General features: G+C 32.2%; 1 protein-coding gene across 2 annotated transcripts; it reads right to left on the bottom strand.

Annotated features, from left to right (window-relative positions):
• Window positions 1-10,945: 10,945 nt before the first annotated feature.
• Window positions 10,946-15,368, bottom strand: LOC108467161 (probable glucan 1,3-beta-glucosidase A). 2 transcript variants are annotated; one of them, XM_017767706.2, is made up of 11 exons: window positions 15,019-15,368; window positions 14,553-14,647; window positions 14,312-14,427; window positions 14,095-14,214; window positions 13,379-13,564; window positions 12,806-12,964; window positions 12,375-12,544; window positions 12,124-12,279; window positions 11,562-11,914; window positions 11,297-11,476; window positions 10,946-11,203 (listed from the first exon to the last, which is right to left on the bottom strand). In XM_017767706.2, the coding sequence occupies exons 2-11, from the start codon at window positions 14,626-14,628 to the stop codon at window positions 11,100-11,102; spliced, it is 1,620 nt and encodes a 539-aa protein (XP_017623195.1). In that variant the 5' UTR covers window positions 14,629-14,647; window positions 15,019-15,368; the 3' UTR covers window positions 10,946-11,099. The 2 variants fall into 2 exon arrangements, with proteins under 2 accessions (XP_017623195.1, XP_017623194.1); XM_017767705.2 differs by having other exon boundaries at window positions 14,553-14,663; window positions 15,019-15,365.
• Between the last annotated feature and the right edge of the window lie 3,368 nt (window positions 15,369-18,736).

Below are 18,736 nucleotides of genomic sequence, written 5' to 3'. Positions count from 1 at the left end.
CATGGGAAAACAACATGGCCTGGACTTCCTCACATGGGCGTGTCACACGGCTGTGTCAATTTGGTAGGATCGAAGCATGACTTATATGGGTAGACCACATGCCCGTGCCTATTTAACAGCCTTGACCACGAGCTGGAGTAATTGCACACGGGCGTGTCACACGGGCATGTCCCTGTTGAGCCCAAGTTTAGTCCTATTCTGAAAAGGCCAATTTTTAGGGCTCTTAGGCATTCAAAAGCCTATTTAAAAACTTGAGGAGGCACTTAGGAGAAGGACACAAAGTAGGAAGCAAGGAATTACTTAAGGAAAGCCGATTGATCCATCTCAAGAGCTGGATTCATCATCAAGACTGGAGATCTCCCTTCAAGTTCCTTCAGGAGTTTTGGGTTTTCTTATGTTTTGTTATCTTTATGCTTTTGAGATATTTTCTTTCATAAATATGAACTAACCCCCCTAAATACCTAAGGGGAATGAAACCTAAGACAGATCTTATTATAAGTATCTGAATTGTATGATAAATATTTGACTTGTTCTTAATTATGTGTTCTTAATTCTTGTTTTGATATTCCAGGATATTGATTCAAGTCAACACTCTTATTCAAAGGAGGAATAGACCCTTTCTAAGAGTAAAATTGTCATAATTAAGCGGAGTTGATTGAGTGCCTAGAGATAGGGTGACAAGATTTTTTCGGATTAGGGTGAAACCTAATAAGGGAATCTATAGATCGAGTTAACACAATTCTAGGGTGTTAATTAGAAAGAGATTTCAATTATTCAACCTAGGGTTAGACGTTATTAGTCTCGAGAGAGATAATAATATAACTTAGGGATTTCTACGGATCAAGTCAAATGAATAAATCGTCTGATTCAGAGTCAAATAACAAGTGAAGTCTAGGTGGATTTTTCCTTAGGTATTGTCTCAACCAATCAAATTTTCTCAAAAGTATTTTCTCGAGTTTTCTTTCTGTGCATTCTTAGTTAGTAATTAGTTTAGATAACTGAACTTCTTAATTTTTAGGCTAGATAATAAAAAGGAAGTAAATAATAGTACTCGTAGTTCCTTTGGGTTCGACAATCCGGTTTTGCTGAGCTATACTACTGCTCGATAGGTACACTTGCCTTAATCATGATAACAAGTTAGTCTCAAGAACGATTCATTTATAAATCTTTAAAACCTGTTACGAATATCACACAATTAATTACTTAAGCTAAGGGTTTCCTTGACAAAATTAAGAAACATTTTGCTAAAAAAACGATAAGGTTTAGATGACATCACTTCTGACTTTTTTGAAGTTTATGAAATATAAGGGTTAAGGAAATTCTAAGCAATCTAAAGGCTATGAGTCTTATGATCCCACAATTAGAAATATTTTTGAGACGAGAACTGCAACATTTTTTGACGATGTTAAGTTTGGAGGGAGAAATAAGGTTAGAGACATTGCTTTTAAGGAGGAATTAGATTCTAACTCAGTTCTTACTATCACTTTTGACGATGTTTAGGTTCTCATACTTATCATTGATCAAGAAGTGAATCTAGAACCTCAACAAGGCAATGTTGAACAACTCCATATTCATGATGAGATAATTGTTCTAGAAAAACAAACTTAACAACCTCAAGAACGAATGTCATTAAAAAGGTCCACTAGAGAAAAGATTATAATGGCCTCAGTGGAATATTTTGACCTTAAGTTGCATCAGATGAATATTAAGTTAATGTTTTCTCAATGGTAACATTGATCATACATTTATATGGTGCAACTAGAACACTTTATGTCTGATGATGCTAATGATTTACAAATTAAAGAGCTTCATCTATGGGCTTAAACAGACTTCTCGTCAATAGTATTACAAATTTTACCAAATAATTATCTCATTTGGTTTAGAGATGAATTTGGTTGATAATTATATATACCATAAGTTTAGTGGGAATAAGGTTTTATATTTGGTTTTATATGTTAATGACATACTGCTTGTCAATTGTTGAGTATGCCTCATATTTCAGTCAAATAAGAGATTACTTGTAAGTCAAGTTAAACAAAATATATTTTCTTTCTAGAAAATTTAGTATTTATTAGTATAATATATTTAGCATTTATCAGATAATTTATTTAACCTATGAATTTAACCTATAAATAGGCTCTTTTACAACCTTAGAAAATACACCTATTAAAGATTAAAACTCATAACACTTTTAGAGAATTTTTATTTATGTTTTAAGAGTTCTTTATTTTTGGGTTTTAGGGTTTAGCTTTATCTCTATCTTTTGTACTCTTCGTTCTTTTGTCATTATAGTAAAATTTTCTTTGCCCGTGGTTTTTTATCCTCTTTTGAGGGGCTTTTTCACATTAAATTTGTATGTTCAATTTCTAAATTTCTTCCGCTTTTTTTACTTGTTCGTTGATTAATCGAGTCGATCTCTTACAAGTAGTATCAGAGCTAGTTCAATTTCTACAGATTAACCCGTTCAAATATGGCAACAAGGTATGACATTGAGAAATTTGATGGTGTCATAAATTTTAATTTGTGGCAAGTTCGGATGATGATAATTCTAGTTCAGACTGGCCTGAAAAAGGTCGTTACCGAGAACAAGCCCAAGAATCTAAATCAGTCAGAATGGGAAGAGCTTGATGAAAAAGCCCTGTCTGCAATCCAATTGTGCCTCACTAATAGGGTATTGTAGGAGGTATTGATGAAGAAGACCTCATTCGCCTTGTGGAAAAGGTTAGAAACTCTTTCTGCAACTAAGTCTCTAGCTAACCATTTAGTATTAAAACAATGTATATTTACGTTTCGCATGAACGAATGTGAGCTTCTTAGAGATCACATCAGTCAAATTCATTACCCTTTTAAATTATTTAAATAACATTGAGGTTCAGATTGACGGTGAAAATCAAGCTATGCTATTATCGTGTTATTTACCCCCTTCATACAAGTCTTTTAGGGAGACTGATTTATGGCAGAGACAAAATCTCGTTCGAGGATGCAAAGGGTCATTTTTTGAGTAAAGACAAACTTAACAATGAGTTTGGTTTGGATTGCAAGGCAAATAGGCAAGCTTCCATTTTGGTAGCATCAAAGAAGCGAGATAAAAGGTGTCTCTATTGTAAGAAGTTAGGTCACGTTAAAGTATATTGTTATAAACTGCGAAATAAAAGGGTTACTAAGAGTAACGAGGGAAATGCAGCTGATGCTAATTTGGCTAATGAAAACTGTGATGATTTCTTGTTAGTGTCAACGAGTGAAAACTCCGAGCTTACATCCGAGTGGATCCTAAATTTGGGATGTTCTTTCCACATGTGTCCCAATAGATAATGGTTTTTCACATACAGTTTGGTTGAAGGTAGAGCTGTGCACATGAGAAACTATTCATCCAGTAAGGTAATTGGTATTGGTACTATTAAAATTAGGATGCACGATAGGACGATTAGGACACTCTCAGATGTTAGGTATATACCTGGTTTACGAAAGAATCTCATCTATTCGAGTATTTTAGACTTGAAAGGCTGTAGAATCAACATTGAGTCGAGCAGCATTAAGGTGTCTCATGGGGCTATCGTTTTGTTAAAAGGTAAAAGGACCAGCAGCCTTTATATTCTAGGAGGTTCTACAGTAACTAATGAAATCTAACGTCCCTCGTCTGTTACGGAGTCGAAGTCAACTCATTTGGAGTGGAGGCAACTTGGTCGTAGGAGGGAAAAAAGTATGACCATTTCGTTGAAGAAAGGTTCTCTTTTGGATGTAGGTTTTGAAAAGTTAAGGCACTGTGTTCGTGAAAATTATACCCGAGTTAGTTTTGATTTGGTAGTGCACAAGTCGAAGGCTAGAAGTCTTCCAGCTTCTAAGTACAGATTCAACTCAGTTAATTTCCTGCATAGTTCAAGATAGGCCCATGGCGGGTTTTGGCAAAGATGGCATTGTGGAAATACGACTCAAGTTGGAGAGTTGTTAAGTGTGCCTCATATTTCAGTCAAATAAGAGATTGCTTACAAGTCAAGTTAAACAAAATATATTTTCTTTCTAGAAGATGTAGTATTTATTATTATAATATATTTAGCATTTATTAGCATAATTTATTTGACCTATGAATTTAGCCTATAAATAGGCTCTTTTACAACCATAGAAAATACACCCATTGGAGACTAGAACTTATAATACTTTTGGAGAATTTTGTATTTATGTTTTGAGGGTTCTTTGTTTTTGGGTTTCGGGGTTTAGTTTTATCTCCATCTTTTATACTATTCGTTCTTTTTTCATTATAGTAAAATTATCTTTTCCCGTGGTTTTTTATCCTCTTTCGAAAGATTTTCCACATTAAATTTGTGTGTTTAATTTCTTAATTTCTTTTACTATTTTTATTTATTCGTTGTTTAATAGGGTCAATCCCCAACATCAATAATAAGCATAGTCTCAATTAATACCTTAAGAATGATTTTGAGATTACAGAAATGCATAAGAATTTTTACATTTTAGCAATGGAAAGTCTAATGTATGTTCAGGTCTGTATACATTGGAATATTGTGTACACTATTGGGATGTTAGGCAGATATTTAAGCAACCTTAGTTTGGACTATTAGATAGCAACCAAGAGGGTTATAAGGTATTTTCAAAGAACAAAAGATTACATGCTCACATATCGGAGGTCTAATTAGTTAGAGATCATCAGGTATACAGACTCCAATTTTGATGGAATATGGATACTAGATTTTGTCACTAAGGTGCAAATTGTGAAAACAAATTGCAATCTTTTATTCCAATAGCAACAGGAGCACACCAAAGTCAAAACATATAGACTTTAAGTTCCTGGTTATTAAAGTAAAAGTTCAAAGTGGTTAGGTGCCTATAAAGCATATTGGGACAAACTCCATAATTGTGGATCCGCTTACTAAGGGACTACACCCAAGGTTTTTCATGAACACATTACTCATATGGGTGTAATGTCATTTAAAGATATTTGGTTTTAGTGGGAGTTTGTACTTTTAAATGTTTTTATGTTATAAACATATTTTTAGTTTACTCAATTTACGGAAATTAAGTTTATTTTCTGTAGAAATTAAGTTTATTTGGTTTATTCACACTTTGATTTTGGCAAGGTTTGATCTCACTAAGGTTTAAGGAGGGCCAATTAGAAATAGACATGTTTAGATCATATTGCATGTAATTTTCATGCTACACATTCATACTTGATTTAAGTCATTTGGTTGCGTTAATATATGTGATCAGTGATGGATTTAGTTACGATATATGTAACAAAAGTCGCGTTGGTTCTATGTTAACATAATTAATGGACGAGATTGTTCAGAATACCTTTTGGATGTGATAGTAAAAATTTGAGCTCATAAAGTTACATAATGACACGTAATTATAGAGTAATTAGTATATATATATATATATATATGGTATAAATGAGAGATTGTTGGAAAATATGGACATCACATATATAATAAAGGTAATTACATGTTGTTATTTACTATCAAAATAGGTTAGCCCAAATTAGAAGTGGTCTAATTTGGTTAAGGTTTATTGGACTTTGATTATTAAATAAAGTATGAGTCAAATATGTGTAGATACTCTAGTAACTAATTTCTAATTGATAATGGACTGATTAGAAATTAAGACTAATGTGTCAAAGTTATATATATTAGGGTTATAGTCCCCAAATTATAAAAAATGTAGCTTTTCTAATATCCCTTCTTTAGAAAAGAGAGAGTCACCCTATCTAGATTACTTGTATACTAATTTGGAAGATCAAAATCCCAAGATCCGTAGATTTCAATAAATCGATAAATCTAAGTACACTTCCGCATCTAATTTTGTTCTTGATTTATTCTTAATGATTTGACATGACAGATATTGGTTTATAGTTTTAGATATTATTTACAATTCTAACACAAAATGATAATTTAATCTTTTACATTTTTGGTTAGAAGTTTTTTAACAAGAAAATTAAATTATTCAACTAACAATTTATAGCAAGAACAGAAAACACAAATATACTAATAATCCTTAACTGATGAAGGATCAAAACTGTATGGAAAATCTAGGCGCCAATCAATTCCATCTGGAGAAATCTTTTACTTTAATTGTTAATAAGTACAAATATCTTAACATTTAAAAAAAAACCTCTAATTCTCTATTCTCCATCAATTCTATTTGGGAAAAATTTATCTTCCTATTTTTGGGAAATTTTTCTGTATATAGTTTTCATTTTAGAATTTTAAGGATCTTTGGTCTTTTTTCTTTAAAATTTGGGATAAATACGAAAAGTATACATGAACTATGATTTAATATACAATTGTATACATGAAATTTTGATTTGATCTAATTCTTATAAATTATTAACACAATTATTGATATAACATCATTTTATATTTATATATTGCATACATAAATAATTATATTTATCTAATATAAAAATAAATTGATGTATTTATTTTATGATTAAATCAAAATTAAAGTTTCAAGGATACTTTTAAATCATAATTAGAGTTTCATTTGTATAATTGCACTAAATTAAAATTCATGTATACAATTACACATTAAATCAAAATTTATCTTAACTAAAAAATGTGGGTTAAATTGGAAATTTGGGTTTTCTTGTCAACTAAAATCCTTTTTTTCTTCATTTGACCGTAAAATTAAATTTATGAAGGTAAGAGGATTTTTCGCCATTTTTTCTATTGATTGATTTCAAGTGCAGCCTTGATTTTAGTAAGTTGGGATTAATTCTAGTATTACCAAATTGCAACTCTTGTAAGAATTCTTAGAGAAATAGAAGCCAAGGTAGCAACAATTTTTCTTCATTTAGTTTGTTGGGAGAAGTACATACATTGCCAATGTTTTGAAAAAGATGGAGAACAAAGCATACTTTATTCATTGATAATTCTATGAATTTATACAACTAGAAATGGAATGAAATAACAAAAGGGATAACAGCAATTATTTAAATTAACAAAATAAAATAAATTCAAATTATAAATAACAAATAAAAGTGATAGACTAAAATTAAGTGAAGACTTGATCAATTATTCTAACTATTTAAATTACAACCTCAAATTTGGGGTTGTGGAACAACATTTAATTTGGGAAGTTGATGAACAAAGAAAAGTTAGGGGCCTTTGTGAGTGAGCCATCTAGTTGATCCACTACATGAATGTGGTTGACTTGGAAAGTTTTTCGTTCAATTTGATTTTGGACAAAGTGAAGATCAACTTAGAGGTGCTTCATCTTGTCTTGTAGAACAAGGTGATGACAACAATATGTGACTCCAAGATTATCAAAAAAAATTTAGAACGAGAGCTGGACATGTAGTTCTTGCAAGATATGCAACACCTGTAGCAAGAACAGTGATAACCCTCTATTCAACTTCAGTGGGGACTTGGCTACAATTGCCTTTTTTTTTTTTTTAACGACTAGATGATAGGAGTATGTTTGAAGAAGAGAATGTAGCCGGTGGTGAATGCATGATCTGTTGGGTCCGTATCCCAATCTGCCTCTACATATATGTTAAGAATGTTTTATAAGTGATGATTGATTTGTATGTCAGAATGTGCAATTTTCTCAAATACCAAAGGATCTGTTTAACTGCTTTCCAATGAGTTTTGGTAGAAGAGTGCATAAATTGAGAAAGCTTATTTACAAAATATAAAATATTCAAATGAGTGACAGAAAAATATTGGAGTTTTCCCAACATTCGCATGTACTATATAGCATCAGTAAGATTGATCATATCATAAAGAGTCAAGTACAGATAAGAGGCAATTGGAGAGTGCACACCTTTATAGTATTTGCATATTCGTTTCATTTAACAAAGCAAGAAAACTTGGATTGGGTTAAGAACTCCAATTCCCAAAATAAACTTGAGTGTACTAAGGTGTTCTTAAGAGGAACCTTTTTAGAGAGAGAATAGATAACCTCTTAAACAACTATAAGATTATTTTTCATGACTATGATATCATCAATATATACCAAAAGATAAATTAGAGACGCTGAAGTTTGTAAAACAAATAATGAAAGATGAAAAAAAAAAAAAAAAGAAAGTAATCCGAACTTTGTGTACCATTGTTAGGATACCTACTTAAACCCATATATCACTTTTTTTAAAGAGGCAAATATATGTTCGCCATTTTTAATCTTCATATCAGTATGTTGGACAAGGATGATAAGAAAGAATTTTTATTTAGAATAAAAAATAATTTTTAAGCCACAATGATTTTTTATTTAGAATAAAAAGTAAGGTGCAAAATTGGGGTGATGAAATCTTTAATGCCAAAGGGAAAGGGAACATTTGGCAACAAGGTATGACAAAGGAGGAGGTAAACTTATGCCACACGTAGAGTCCATCGTTACTTTGACCATAAATGAACTGTGTTCATGAAATTAGATAATTCTATAAAAAATTAAATGGAAAAAATTCATTAGATGTCAAGTTACCCTTATAAAACTAGAAAACAGAAATGAGATTTTGTTTAATTGAAGTAACACATAATGTATTGAAAAGTTTAAAGGAAGAATTTCATATTTGAACATTAGCGATATCAGCATGGGTAATGAAAATTATACTATCATCTCCCATAAAAATTAATGTTTTTAAAATTAGACTCGTGATCGAACCGGTCAAACCATCAATTCGTAGTCCAACAATTTATTGATCTAATTGTCGGTTAAATCGGCCCAAAAATAAGAAAATAAAAAATTTTCATGTAATATTTTTTAATAAAATGCTTAAAATATGCCTAATTAATATAACTGATAAATTGAAACATACCCAAAAAAAAATGTTTGGTTCACTAAACACTAAACTGAAAATTTTTAAAATTATCTCATAAGATAAAATACAAATTTTATTTATTTTAACAATTAAATGGCTGCTCTTAGTGGCATGTTTTGATTATTTTCTTTGTTTTGGTCTATGTTGTTTCATTCTTCGTGAACTTTGCTTTGAGACTGGTGGTTCATGGAGTAAGGGATAGCAGCGTTGACTATAGATGAGGGTGAGGAGGAGCCATGGAAAATAAATACTGGAGATAAGGGTACGCCTTTGGCTGGTTGTTTTCTGACAGCAAGTGTTATAAACTTCCAATCTATGAGGAATACTTTTGTTAACTTGGCATCCGATTGGAGGGGTTACAATATTGGATCTGGGGGAGAAGCGGCTCCTCTTTTAAGTTCTATTACGAGGTTTGATAGAGCGATTGTTGGGGGTCCTTGGACCTTTAACAATCACCTCCTTGTTTTCCAGAGTGAAGGAAGGTGATGATCCTCAAAACTCCTGCTCTTCTTTGTGAATTTTTGGGTACAAGTGCATGACTTGCCAAAGGGATTAATGTCCGAGCAAATGGTAACTCAATTGGGTAATTTAGTGGGGAGGTTCGTGAGTTATAATTCTAAAGCTGGTAGTAAGGGGTTAATACGTATCCGGGTAGCTATAGATGCTCCAACTGCTGTTGAAGAGGAGAAAGAAGATTTTTCTGGCCTCAGGGTCTCAGGCATATGCTTGGTTTCTCTATGAGAGACTTACGCTTCTTTGTTTCTTGTGTGGGAGATTAGCCCATGCAGAAAGTTTTTGTCATGTACGTGCAATACATGGTAGGAAGGAATTACCGCTGGAGTAGGGTACATCTCTGAAAGCGCCGAGGAGGAGGTCATCGCCGGTTACCAGCTGTTGGTTACGTGAAGAAGGTGATGTCTACGAAGAGCAAATTACGGGGGGATAAGGACGGGAAGGGAAAGATTATAGTTGATTATTCTACTTCCAATCTCATAAATTAGTATAGCGCTAGTTTAGGGATTAATTTGGCTGGCAATTATCAGATTGAGAAAGCGTGGATTTCTTTTGCGCATATCAAGGAATGTGAGGATATGTGGGCCGTTTGAATGAGGACAATACCATTAATACTACGGACGGTTAGAAGAGGCCTAGGATGCGTGTTGAGAAAGGGACTAATGGGCTGGGCAATGACCAAGATGAATTAATGGTGGATGAGACTATTATTGGTAATGGAAATTTTTATCGGTGGGATTCGGTGGCCAGGCCTGCCGGCAGCCATGGAAATTTTAAGCTTAAACTGTCGAGGTCTCGGCAACCTCCGGGAAGTTGGCGCCCTTCAAGAGTTGATCCGTCATCATAGGCCGGATTTTATGTTTTTAGTAGAAACTTTAGTTTATGGTGGGCCGTTAATTGTTTCGGGGTAGATCGTTTAGGAAGAGGAGGTGGGCTCAAAAAATTGTAGGATAACAGAGTTGATATTCGGGTGATTAATTATGCCCCAAAATTTATCAACGAAGCTTGTAAAGAGGTGGATGGCTTGAAATGGAGGCTGACTTGCTTTTTTGGGTTTTCGGAAAGAAGTCGTAGGAGGCAGTCATTGGAGTTACTGAAATCTTTGGTGTCGTTGGGAGGGAAGCGGTGGGTTGTGATTGGCGAGCATGGAGGATAAGGAAGGGGGAAGCCGATCACCCTCATTTAATTTGATGGTTTTAGGAGAACCTTGGATGACTGTGATCTTCGTGATGTGTGTTGGAGGGGTTATAGATTTACATGAGAGAGAGGTAGGGGCTCAGCAGAATGGGTGCAAAAGAAGTTGGATTGAGCAGTGGCTAATAGTAGTTGGTTCAATTGTTTCCCGAACTCAGAAGTGTGATCTGTGGTGGCTACAACATCGGACCATGCACCAATTATTTTGTAAACGGGGGGTAGTTTTGAGCAGTGGAGAAGGAAACGTTTCCGATTTGAAAACAAGTGGTTGGGGCATCAACAGTTGTGACTTGTAGTTGGCATGGAGGGCAACGAACGTTATAGGTAGTAAATCATAGTGTCAGGCGAAGCTAACAGAGTGGGGATTGACTATGGATCAGGTTCATTATCAGAGGTGAAATGGTAATGATACGAGTCGTAACTATACGGCTCTCCGGGATGAATTGAACAAGAGGTAATGACTTCTGGATATTTTCTACTCCAAAAATATTATTGGACTTGCACATTTGCCAAAATGAATGAAATGACATGACTGTAATGGAGTAGCAAAGAGCTTAAGATAGGGTTTCTGAAAAAGGAAGACAGAAAACAAAAAGCCGCACTTGATCTTTCATCTTCAGCAGGTTCATATCCAGTTCTCAACCAACTCCAATATTTGACACTGATAGAAGCAAATCGATGCAAGTAAAAGCCATCTTAGGCTATTGAAAACTTTCTTCTCTGAACTACCTGCATGAATGTACGTCAACGTGAAATGCGATAGAACCAAGTGATTTAACATCCATGTTTGGAAAAAAAATGGAGATGGGTTTAGAATGTTACTTAATCGGAGATAATTGTTCCTAATGTTCCATTCAAAATCCCAGTGCTTTCTATCATTTTTGAGTGTCCAATAAGCCCACCCAAAGGAAGCTGCATTATACACCTCTAACTGTGCCCTACCAAAGTCTTGATACTCTGATTGAGATCCACTTGTAACATTCCACTCATTCACCCACTCACCTGAAACAAACAAAACCCTAATCATAGAACATAATGTTTTAAGTCGAACACTGTTTAGTTGGGAAAAGAAATTGAAATTAGTTACCGATAAAAACGAGGGGACCATTGGCACCATTCAAAGCTTGTAGCTGAGCTTCCCTGCTCTTATATATGAATTGGATATTATCTATAGCACTCAAGTTAACAAAGAAAGTATCAAAGAGATTGTAGTAATGCAAATCCACAACTAGGTTGTGTGAGCCTATATCAGCTTGATAAAGTTCCAGTGGATCTGCACTGCCAATTCTTTGGCAAATTATCACATACGCTGATGGAGAGTATTTCCGCACCACTTCATAGCCTTGTTTGTAATATGAAACTAACGTGTCCAATGGAACTTCTGCAGCAGAGGGTTCGTTTAATAGCTCGATTCCCAGGAAGGCAGGATGTTTTGCATACCTGCAATAAACTAGATGATTCAAAGGAATAAACTTGCCACTAATCTTAAAAGAGTCAAAGGATAACGATTGGCTTGTTAGGGTTGGAAGGATTTTCTTGTTCAGTTACTAGAACATTTCAATGGAAGCTAATATCAGAACATTTCTTTTCAACCCTCATTATAGCTAATATCACTTTCAGGCGCAAATCCTATAATTTGTGGCAGTTACCTGGAAGCTAGAAAATCTATAACATGCAATGTCTGTGAAATGTAACCAGAGGATGTAGGCCAGCCTGTTGTGCCATCTCGACTAGCACTATGTTCCATTCCATTTTGGGAGCCAGGTGCTGCATGAAGGTCAATGATGCACTTTATGCTATAGTCTCTGCATCAACATATTTACGTACTTATCAAATTAAATGAAGAGCTAAAATCATAGCACTCTAAACAAATAATAATGAAAAAAAAAAAAAGACTTACTCTGCCCATGAGAATGCATTATCAAGAGCTTCTAATGTCCCTCCAATGAATGGGGCTGGAGGATCAGGATCGTAAGCAATCCACCAACCAACAGGGATCCTTACAGTATTTATTCCATGTCTATATAGAAATTCAAAATCCCCTACGTTAAGAAAAGTATTTCTGTGCTTCTGCAGTTTCACCCAACAAGCAATAGTTAAGGAAACAAAAGATTGAATTTGAGCCTAGTGCATATAATCTCTGCAACCCTTTAAGAATTAATGAATAAACGATTGTAGTATAATACCAAATGATATGTATCTGACATACTTGAGTGCTAAACCAATTGGACATGATTCAGAGTGATTGATGAATGTAATACGTTTTAGCTGTGTCTCCACCCCCTCCCATGAAAAAAGAGGAAAAAAGAATAGAAAAAGTGTTTATGTTACCTCAAGAACCTGTTTTGCCTTATTATGTCCATATCCATTTGCAAGCTGATAATCTCCATGCAAGTTATTAGCTACAATTGTCATTTCAAATGTGGCTGCATTATCATCCCATCCTGGGGTTCCTGGATAATCTGCTGTCAGCTGATTATCCATGGTGGCCTACAATATAAAAACATTTTCATCAAGTTTTACTGCTTCAAATTTTGGCATCATGAACCTGGGAAAGACACACCGAGTAATCTTATATGTCATATGCCAATGCACACATTTTGGTCATGCTACAATATGATAGCTTTATTCTCCATAGCAAAACAGTGATTAAAGAAGTTTGTCTTAATCTTTCAAATGTGACAATTAAACCTGGCTCAATACACACCCACTACAAGCAATACTGAGACCTTAATCCTGTGATTAACCAGCAATATAGGCTAAAATATTGGGTGTTAGAATATTTTAACCATATTATTCAAGAGGCAGTGGCAAGAAAACTGTTTCCAGCATTATTTGCAGCCAACATACTGAAGGGTAATAGTTGATTCATCAAGACAAATATGAAGAGCATTGGTATCATACCTGCAGATAGGTTCCACTCTTTATTTTGATATGAACTTTACCGTTATTATTTCTTTCAATTTGAAATGTTTCAGTTGAAGAAGCTGAGTTTGCTGTTGCAGATACAGAGCATCCATTACCATAACATGTAAGGAATTGACCTTGTGTGGTGCGGAACTGAAATTCCAATTCAGAAACTCTCCATAACTGCATGACAAGAAAATTGTTTAGATGATAAATTTCATTGCAGACTCTTATGGTACCAGTCAACAAAACAAGAATGACCATTTTCACAATCATTAATAGTGACTGATAAATGACATGAAACTCTACAATGCTTAACTTATTAAGAAAAGTAACAAAAATGATGCACAACTATCTGTTTCACAAAAAACCACTTTCTACTACATTCATAGAGAATTGAGGAAAATGAAGGCATGCAGTTGTAAATTTGTAATAGACTTTCATTCATCGAGGTAACCAGGAAACCAATTTGTTAGGATAAGACATAGATGAGTTTTAGTATATGACAATATTGACAACATCGAGGCAAACAATGTACTAGCCTGCTTTAGACATTGCTAAGTAAACAGGAATAGATAATGGTTTCACTTACTATAATATCCGCAAGCAAGCATAACACCAGTAGGTCCAAACAGTGAATCAAGCTCAAGTTTAGCATACAAAACATGATCAAATTGTGAGATAAAGACCAGCAAATTTGATCGGCTTCTTACCGTAAAGGTTTCCCATGAAGATGCATCATCTCTATCAACTGAAATGTCCATCCCACCTCCATTCTCGGCAGAAACATATTTCTGCAACGTCACCGACTTGAATTGAACCTGTGTTCCATCCTACATTTCAATATCCATTAACATATGATTAGAATTTTCATGGAAAAAAACTAAGAAAACCCCATAAATCATTAAAAAATCAAAGTTTAATACTCACAAGCATGTCTCCATTGGGAATGCCATCAAATAGAGAAGGTTTGATCCAACCTTCTATAACCAACCACCCTCCTAAGTTCACCCCTCTCACTTTAGAACCTCCATGCACTCCCTCCACTTACAAAATTAAAAGAGAATTTCTTTAACAATTTTGGTCTTCTACACAATTAAGCATTTTCGTTTTTTTTTTTTCAAGATACAACAAGTAATCCAAGGAAAAGAAAACCAAGCTTTAAGCTGACCTGCAACTGCTACAGAGAAGATTAGCCAACAACAGAGTGAAAATAAAAATACCCATTTGCTAAAGACAAGTTCCATGAAGAATGCAGCCTCTTAACTGCATCAAACAAAAGCTAAAACATGGAATCCATTAAATCCAACAGAAAAAAAAAAGCAAAAAAGGAAGAGAGAGGGAGAGATTAAGCAAAAACGTCCCTCTCTCTGAAAAAAAAGAACCATCCACTTGGGAGAGTATATAATAATCCCTTCCTATCAACCAATCTACACAAAATTCAACCTTGTAAACCATAATATTTAATTATTTAACATGGGTTTTGCATAAATATACTGCATTGGTATCAAAAACTCAATCTTCTCCCCATATCAAGACAGAAAAAAAAAAAAAAGGAACCCCATTAAAAATATTTAACAGAAGAAAAAAAGAACAATTTTCTACAGTTGTCAATGAATAAAAAAAAGAAGGGGAACCTGAAAGCTTCTCTTGATATCACATTTTTTAAAGGTACAAAACCCAAGAAAAAGTGGTTAGAAAGGAAGCAGCCTTTGGTTAGATTTGGAGTTAAGAAAAAAGGTTGGTCTTTTAAGCACAAAAGATTACAGTTTGAAGTTGAAACCGCCTTTAAAAGAGCAAAAAGATAAGGCAGTTGGTTCCCACCACTTCCCGTTATACATTCACATAGAAAATAAGAGTTCCTATTTTCTATATTTATGTTTTCTTCTCTTCCTGTTGATGCCCAGAGTCTTTAAACCCAGTCTCAACTATTTTCAAGTTAATACTCTTTTCATTTCTTTTTCACTATATCATTATTACTACCGTAGTACAGCAGGAGAATATGATTTTGAATACATTTGGACGGATTATCTTCTTGTCAATAGATTGAAAGGGGTTATGAATATGATAAAATAAAAAATCTATAGTAAATTTAATGTTAAAACAATAATAGAAACAAAATTTATTGAAAACCCTTTGACCATATTTTAAATATTATCAAACTAAATATATATTTTGGAATTATCAAATTATATTTCTAGACTATTTCTTTTTAATACATATGAAGACAAAAATTCAAATTAGTAGAAATCATATATATTATTAACTCTAAATGTTACACTTGTAAGATCCGCACATTATTTTTATGAGAGAGAAAAGAGCTTGAATAGCCCTTGGCTTAATGGAGGTTTGGCTATTGGTTTAATGGAGGTTTGGCTAAGTTAAAAATATTGTTTTTAAGGGATAATATTAAATTATAAATTTTGAAAAGTTAAAATTTATATATTTTTATTATTTTAAAGAGATTAAATTAAATATTTTTAAGGGAGTAAAGTATAATTTTATAATATATTAACTTCTAATTATAAACTTTTTAGGAGATTAGAAGGGAATGGTCTATTTTGAGAGGATAAAGTCCCTATCTGTCCCTATATTTGCTTGTTTGAAGAAATTTGGAATTCAAATTTAATTTGATGTAAATTATAAGTGAATTCTTTTCGTATTTCATTTTAGTTAAAGTTTTAAGTTAAATTTGTTAAGAGTATTATTTTTATGCGTGTATTATTATATAAGTTAGCAATAAATTAATTTAATTGGTAATATTTTGTTACTCTTATGACTTATTTTTAGCAAAGAGAAAGGAAAATTTTTCCTTTAGTTTGAAGAGGTTTTGTTTTTTACACAAATTTTTGCTCATCTTTCTAATTTTAAGTTTAAAATTGTACTAGCTATTCTGTATTTTATGCCTAATTGTTATAATACATATGTAATAAATAAGTTTCTTCCTCGTGTTATTATACTAATAACCTAACAAGGCATTAATGTTTCTTATGTCATAGTTATGTTCATATTATTATATTTTAATGGGTAAACTACTCCATTAGTCACTCAAAATGATAATCGTTCCTACTTTGGTTTTGTTTATTTGGTCACTATAAAAAAAGAAATTGATCAAATTGGTCACTTTAATGGAAAAACTAACAGTGTATTTTTACATATTATTTTGGGCTGACCAAAATAAGAACAACTCCTATTTAGAATGACTAACAAGTAGTTTACCTTAATTTTAAAATGACTAACATGAAAACGTACAATTAGCATTATGTTACCATCAATTGGTGGAGTGACAAATTTGATCAATTTTTTTTTGAGTGATCAAATTAACAAAAAGAAACTAAATGATCAAAATAGGAATAACCTCTATTTAGAGTGATTAATAAAATAATTTATGGTATTTTAATTTTCAATTCCTTTATAATTATAATATCTAATTATAATTATAATTATTTGAAGGTTAATTATGTATACCTATAATCATACTTAATACTTTACTTTGTTAAAGGGGGAAAAGAAAAGGTTGTGAATAATTGATGGATTGAAGGGCAAAAGGAATCTTATGCAACCGACCTTTTTTGACACCAAATTATGTCGATATTATGGGCGGTCTATCCTTTTTGCTTCTCTCTCTTGTCACCCTTTTAAGGGTCTCGACCCATCTTTTATTTAGAAATGACAAATTTGGATACTATTCAAAGATTTTAAATGAATTGTGAGAAAATGTTTTTTTTAAAATGCTATTGAGAGATTTGATATAAGATTTTGTCTTCAGAAATTTGAAGTGGTTTTAATTCCGTTTTAATTGGAAGAATTCATCAGTTTTTGATAAATGTAGAGTATTGGAATCTATGACATACTTTTAGAGAAGATAATAATAATGTTAACGGCTTGGAAACGATAGAAGGAAGAATTATATATAGTTATTTGAATATTCCCTTAGAAGGGTTGGCTTAGTTATATGTAATTTAATTGTTTTATTTATAAAATAATTTAAATTAAATGTAAATTTATTAATAATATGACGTATAAAATTTTAATTTTAAATATTTTAATCAATTAATATAAATTATTTATAAATTTTAATTTGAATACGCGAATAATATTTTAGATATTATAATAGCATATAAACATAATTGTTGTAAATTAATTAAAATTTTCATAATCGATAGAATATTTGTTTATCCAATAAGTGCTGGAATAATTTACTGAAATATAAAGTATTTATATTTTCCCATATATTTATTCCTATTATTACTATGATGTTATTTGATATTGATTTATATTTTCCCAAACTTGATTTTGAAAAATCTAAACCTAAATATATTTAACTTTTGGTTTAGGTTGAAAAGTCAATTTGAAAAATTAGTTTAACTCAAAAGCTATCTACTTACAATTATTTTTGGCTTAAAATTTGATTTGACTTAAAAATATTTTTCAATCTTAATATTAAACACACTCTAAGTAGAGGTGTTTATGGTCGGACCGAGTCAAGTTCAAGTTTAGATATTGTATAGTATTAACACAATTTATGTTTATTTAAATCCGGGTCAATTTGAAATATGAATTTTAAACTCGTTCATTTCTTTAATGACTAACCCAAATCGTTTTAGGTCTAATAATATATTAAAATTTTGAAAAAAATAATTTATGCTATTTTTAATTTAATATTTAATAGTTTTATATGTTTTTACTTTTATTATAAATCTCAACACAAACAACTTAATATATTTATAAATCTTTTCAATATAAACTTATATACTATTGTAGATTTAATTTTTATGTGATATAAACTACATAATTTATAAAAATAAGATAGTACATTGCAATACTAAAAACAAGTTGATCAGGTTGGATTCAGGCCTTAAATGTTGAAGTTCAAGTCCGATTTATATTTTAAAGGGTCTAATTTTTTTTACCCGAGTCAATTTTACGATCCTAATATTTTAGTCTTAATCCTCTCAAATATTGGACCGCACTTCAAGCTTGAGTAGTAGTTCAACCATTAAATAAGGCTATTATTAAGGAATTTTCATCAACTTATTTCAGATATAGGAATTTTTATTTCAAGTAAAGATTCAAGAGGTTCTTGTGTTAGAGTATGCCTAAAACCAATTATAAGAATATGATAATAACATATTAATTTATTAAAAAAAGCATTATCATTTTTACATTCAGTCTTTACTTCTATGTATTAAATAAACTAATTAATAATAATAAAGTCGCTTGAATAATATTATTATTATTAAATTATCTTTAGTCGAGTTTTATTGTGGGACGGAACAATAATAATACGTTGCGACTAATGTCCAGTTGATTGAGGACAAGATGTTGTCATGGGTATAAGATATCGAGCCAGCG

The sequence above is a fragment of the Gossypium arboreum genome, chromosome 2 (genome assembly GCF_025698485.1).
Source record: "Gossypium arboreum isolate Shixiya-1 chromosome 2, ASM2569848v2, whole genome shotgun sequence".
NCBI classification, from domain to species: domain Eukaryota; kingdom Viridiplantae; phylum Streptophyta; class Magnoliopsida; order Malvales; family Malvaceae; genus Gossypium; species Gossypium arboreum.
This window is presented reverse-complemented; position numbering and strand designations above follow the sequence as displayed.

Coding starts and splice junctions, on each gene's coding strand:
- LOC108467161 (XM_017767706.2), bottom strand. CDS start 14,628: ATGGAACTTGTCTTTAGCAAATGGGTATTTTTATTTTCACTCTGTTGT. Junction 13,565..14,094: donor CTTCATGGGAAACCTTTACG/GTAAGAAGCCGA, acceptor CTTGTCATGCAG/TTATGGAGAGTTTCTGAATT. Junction 11,204..11,296: donor GAACAATTATCTCCGATTAA/GTAACATTCTAA, acceptor ACATTCATGCAG/GTAGTTCAGAGAAGAAAGTT.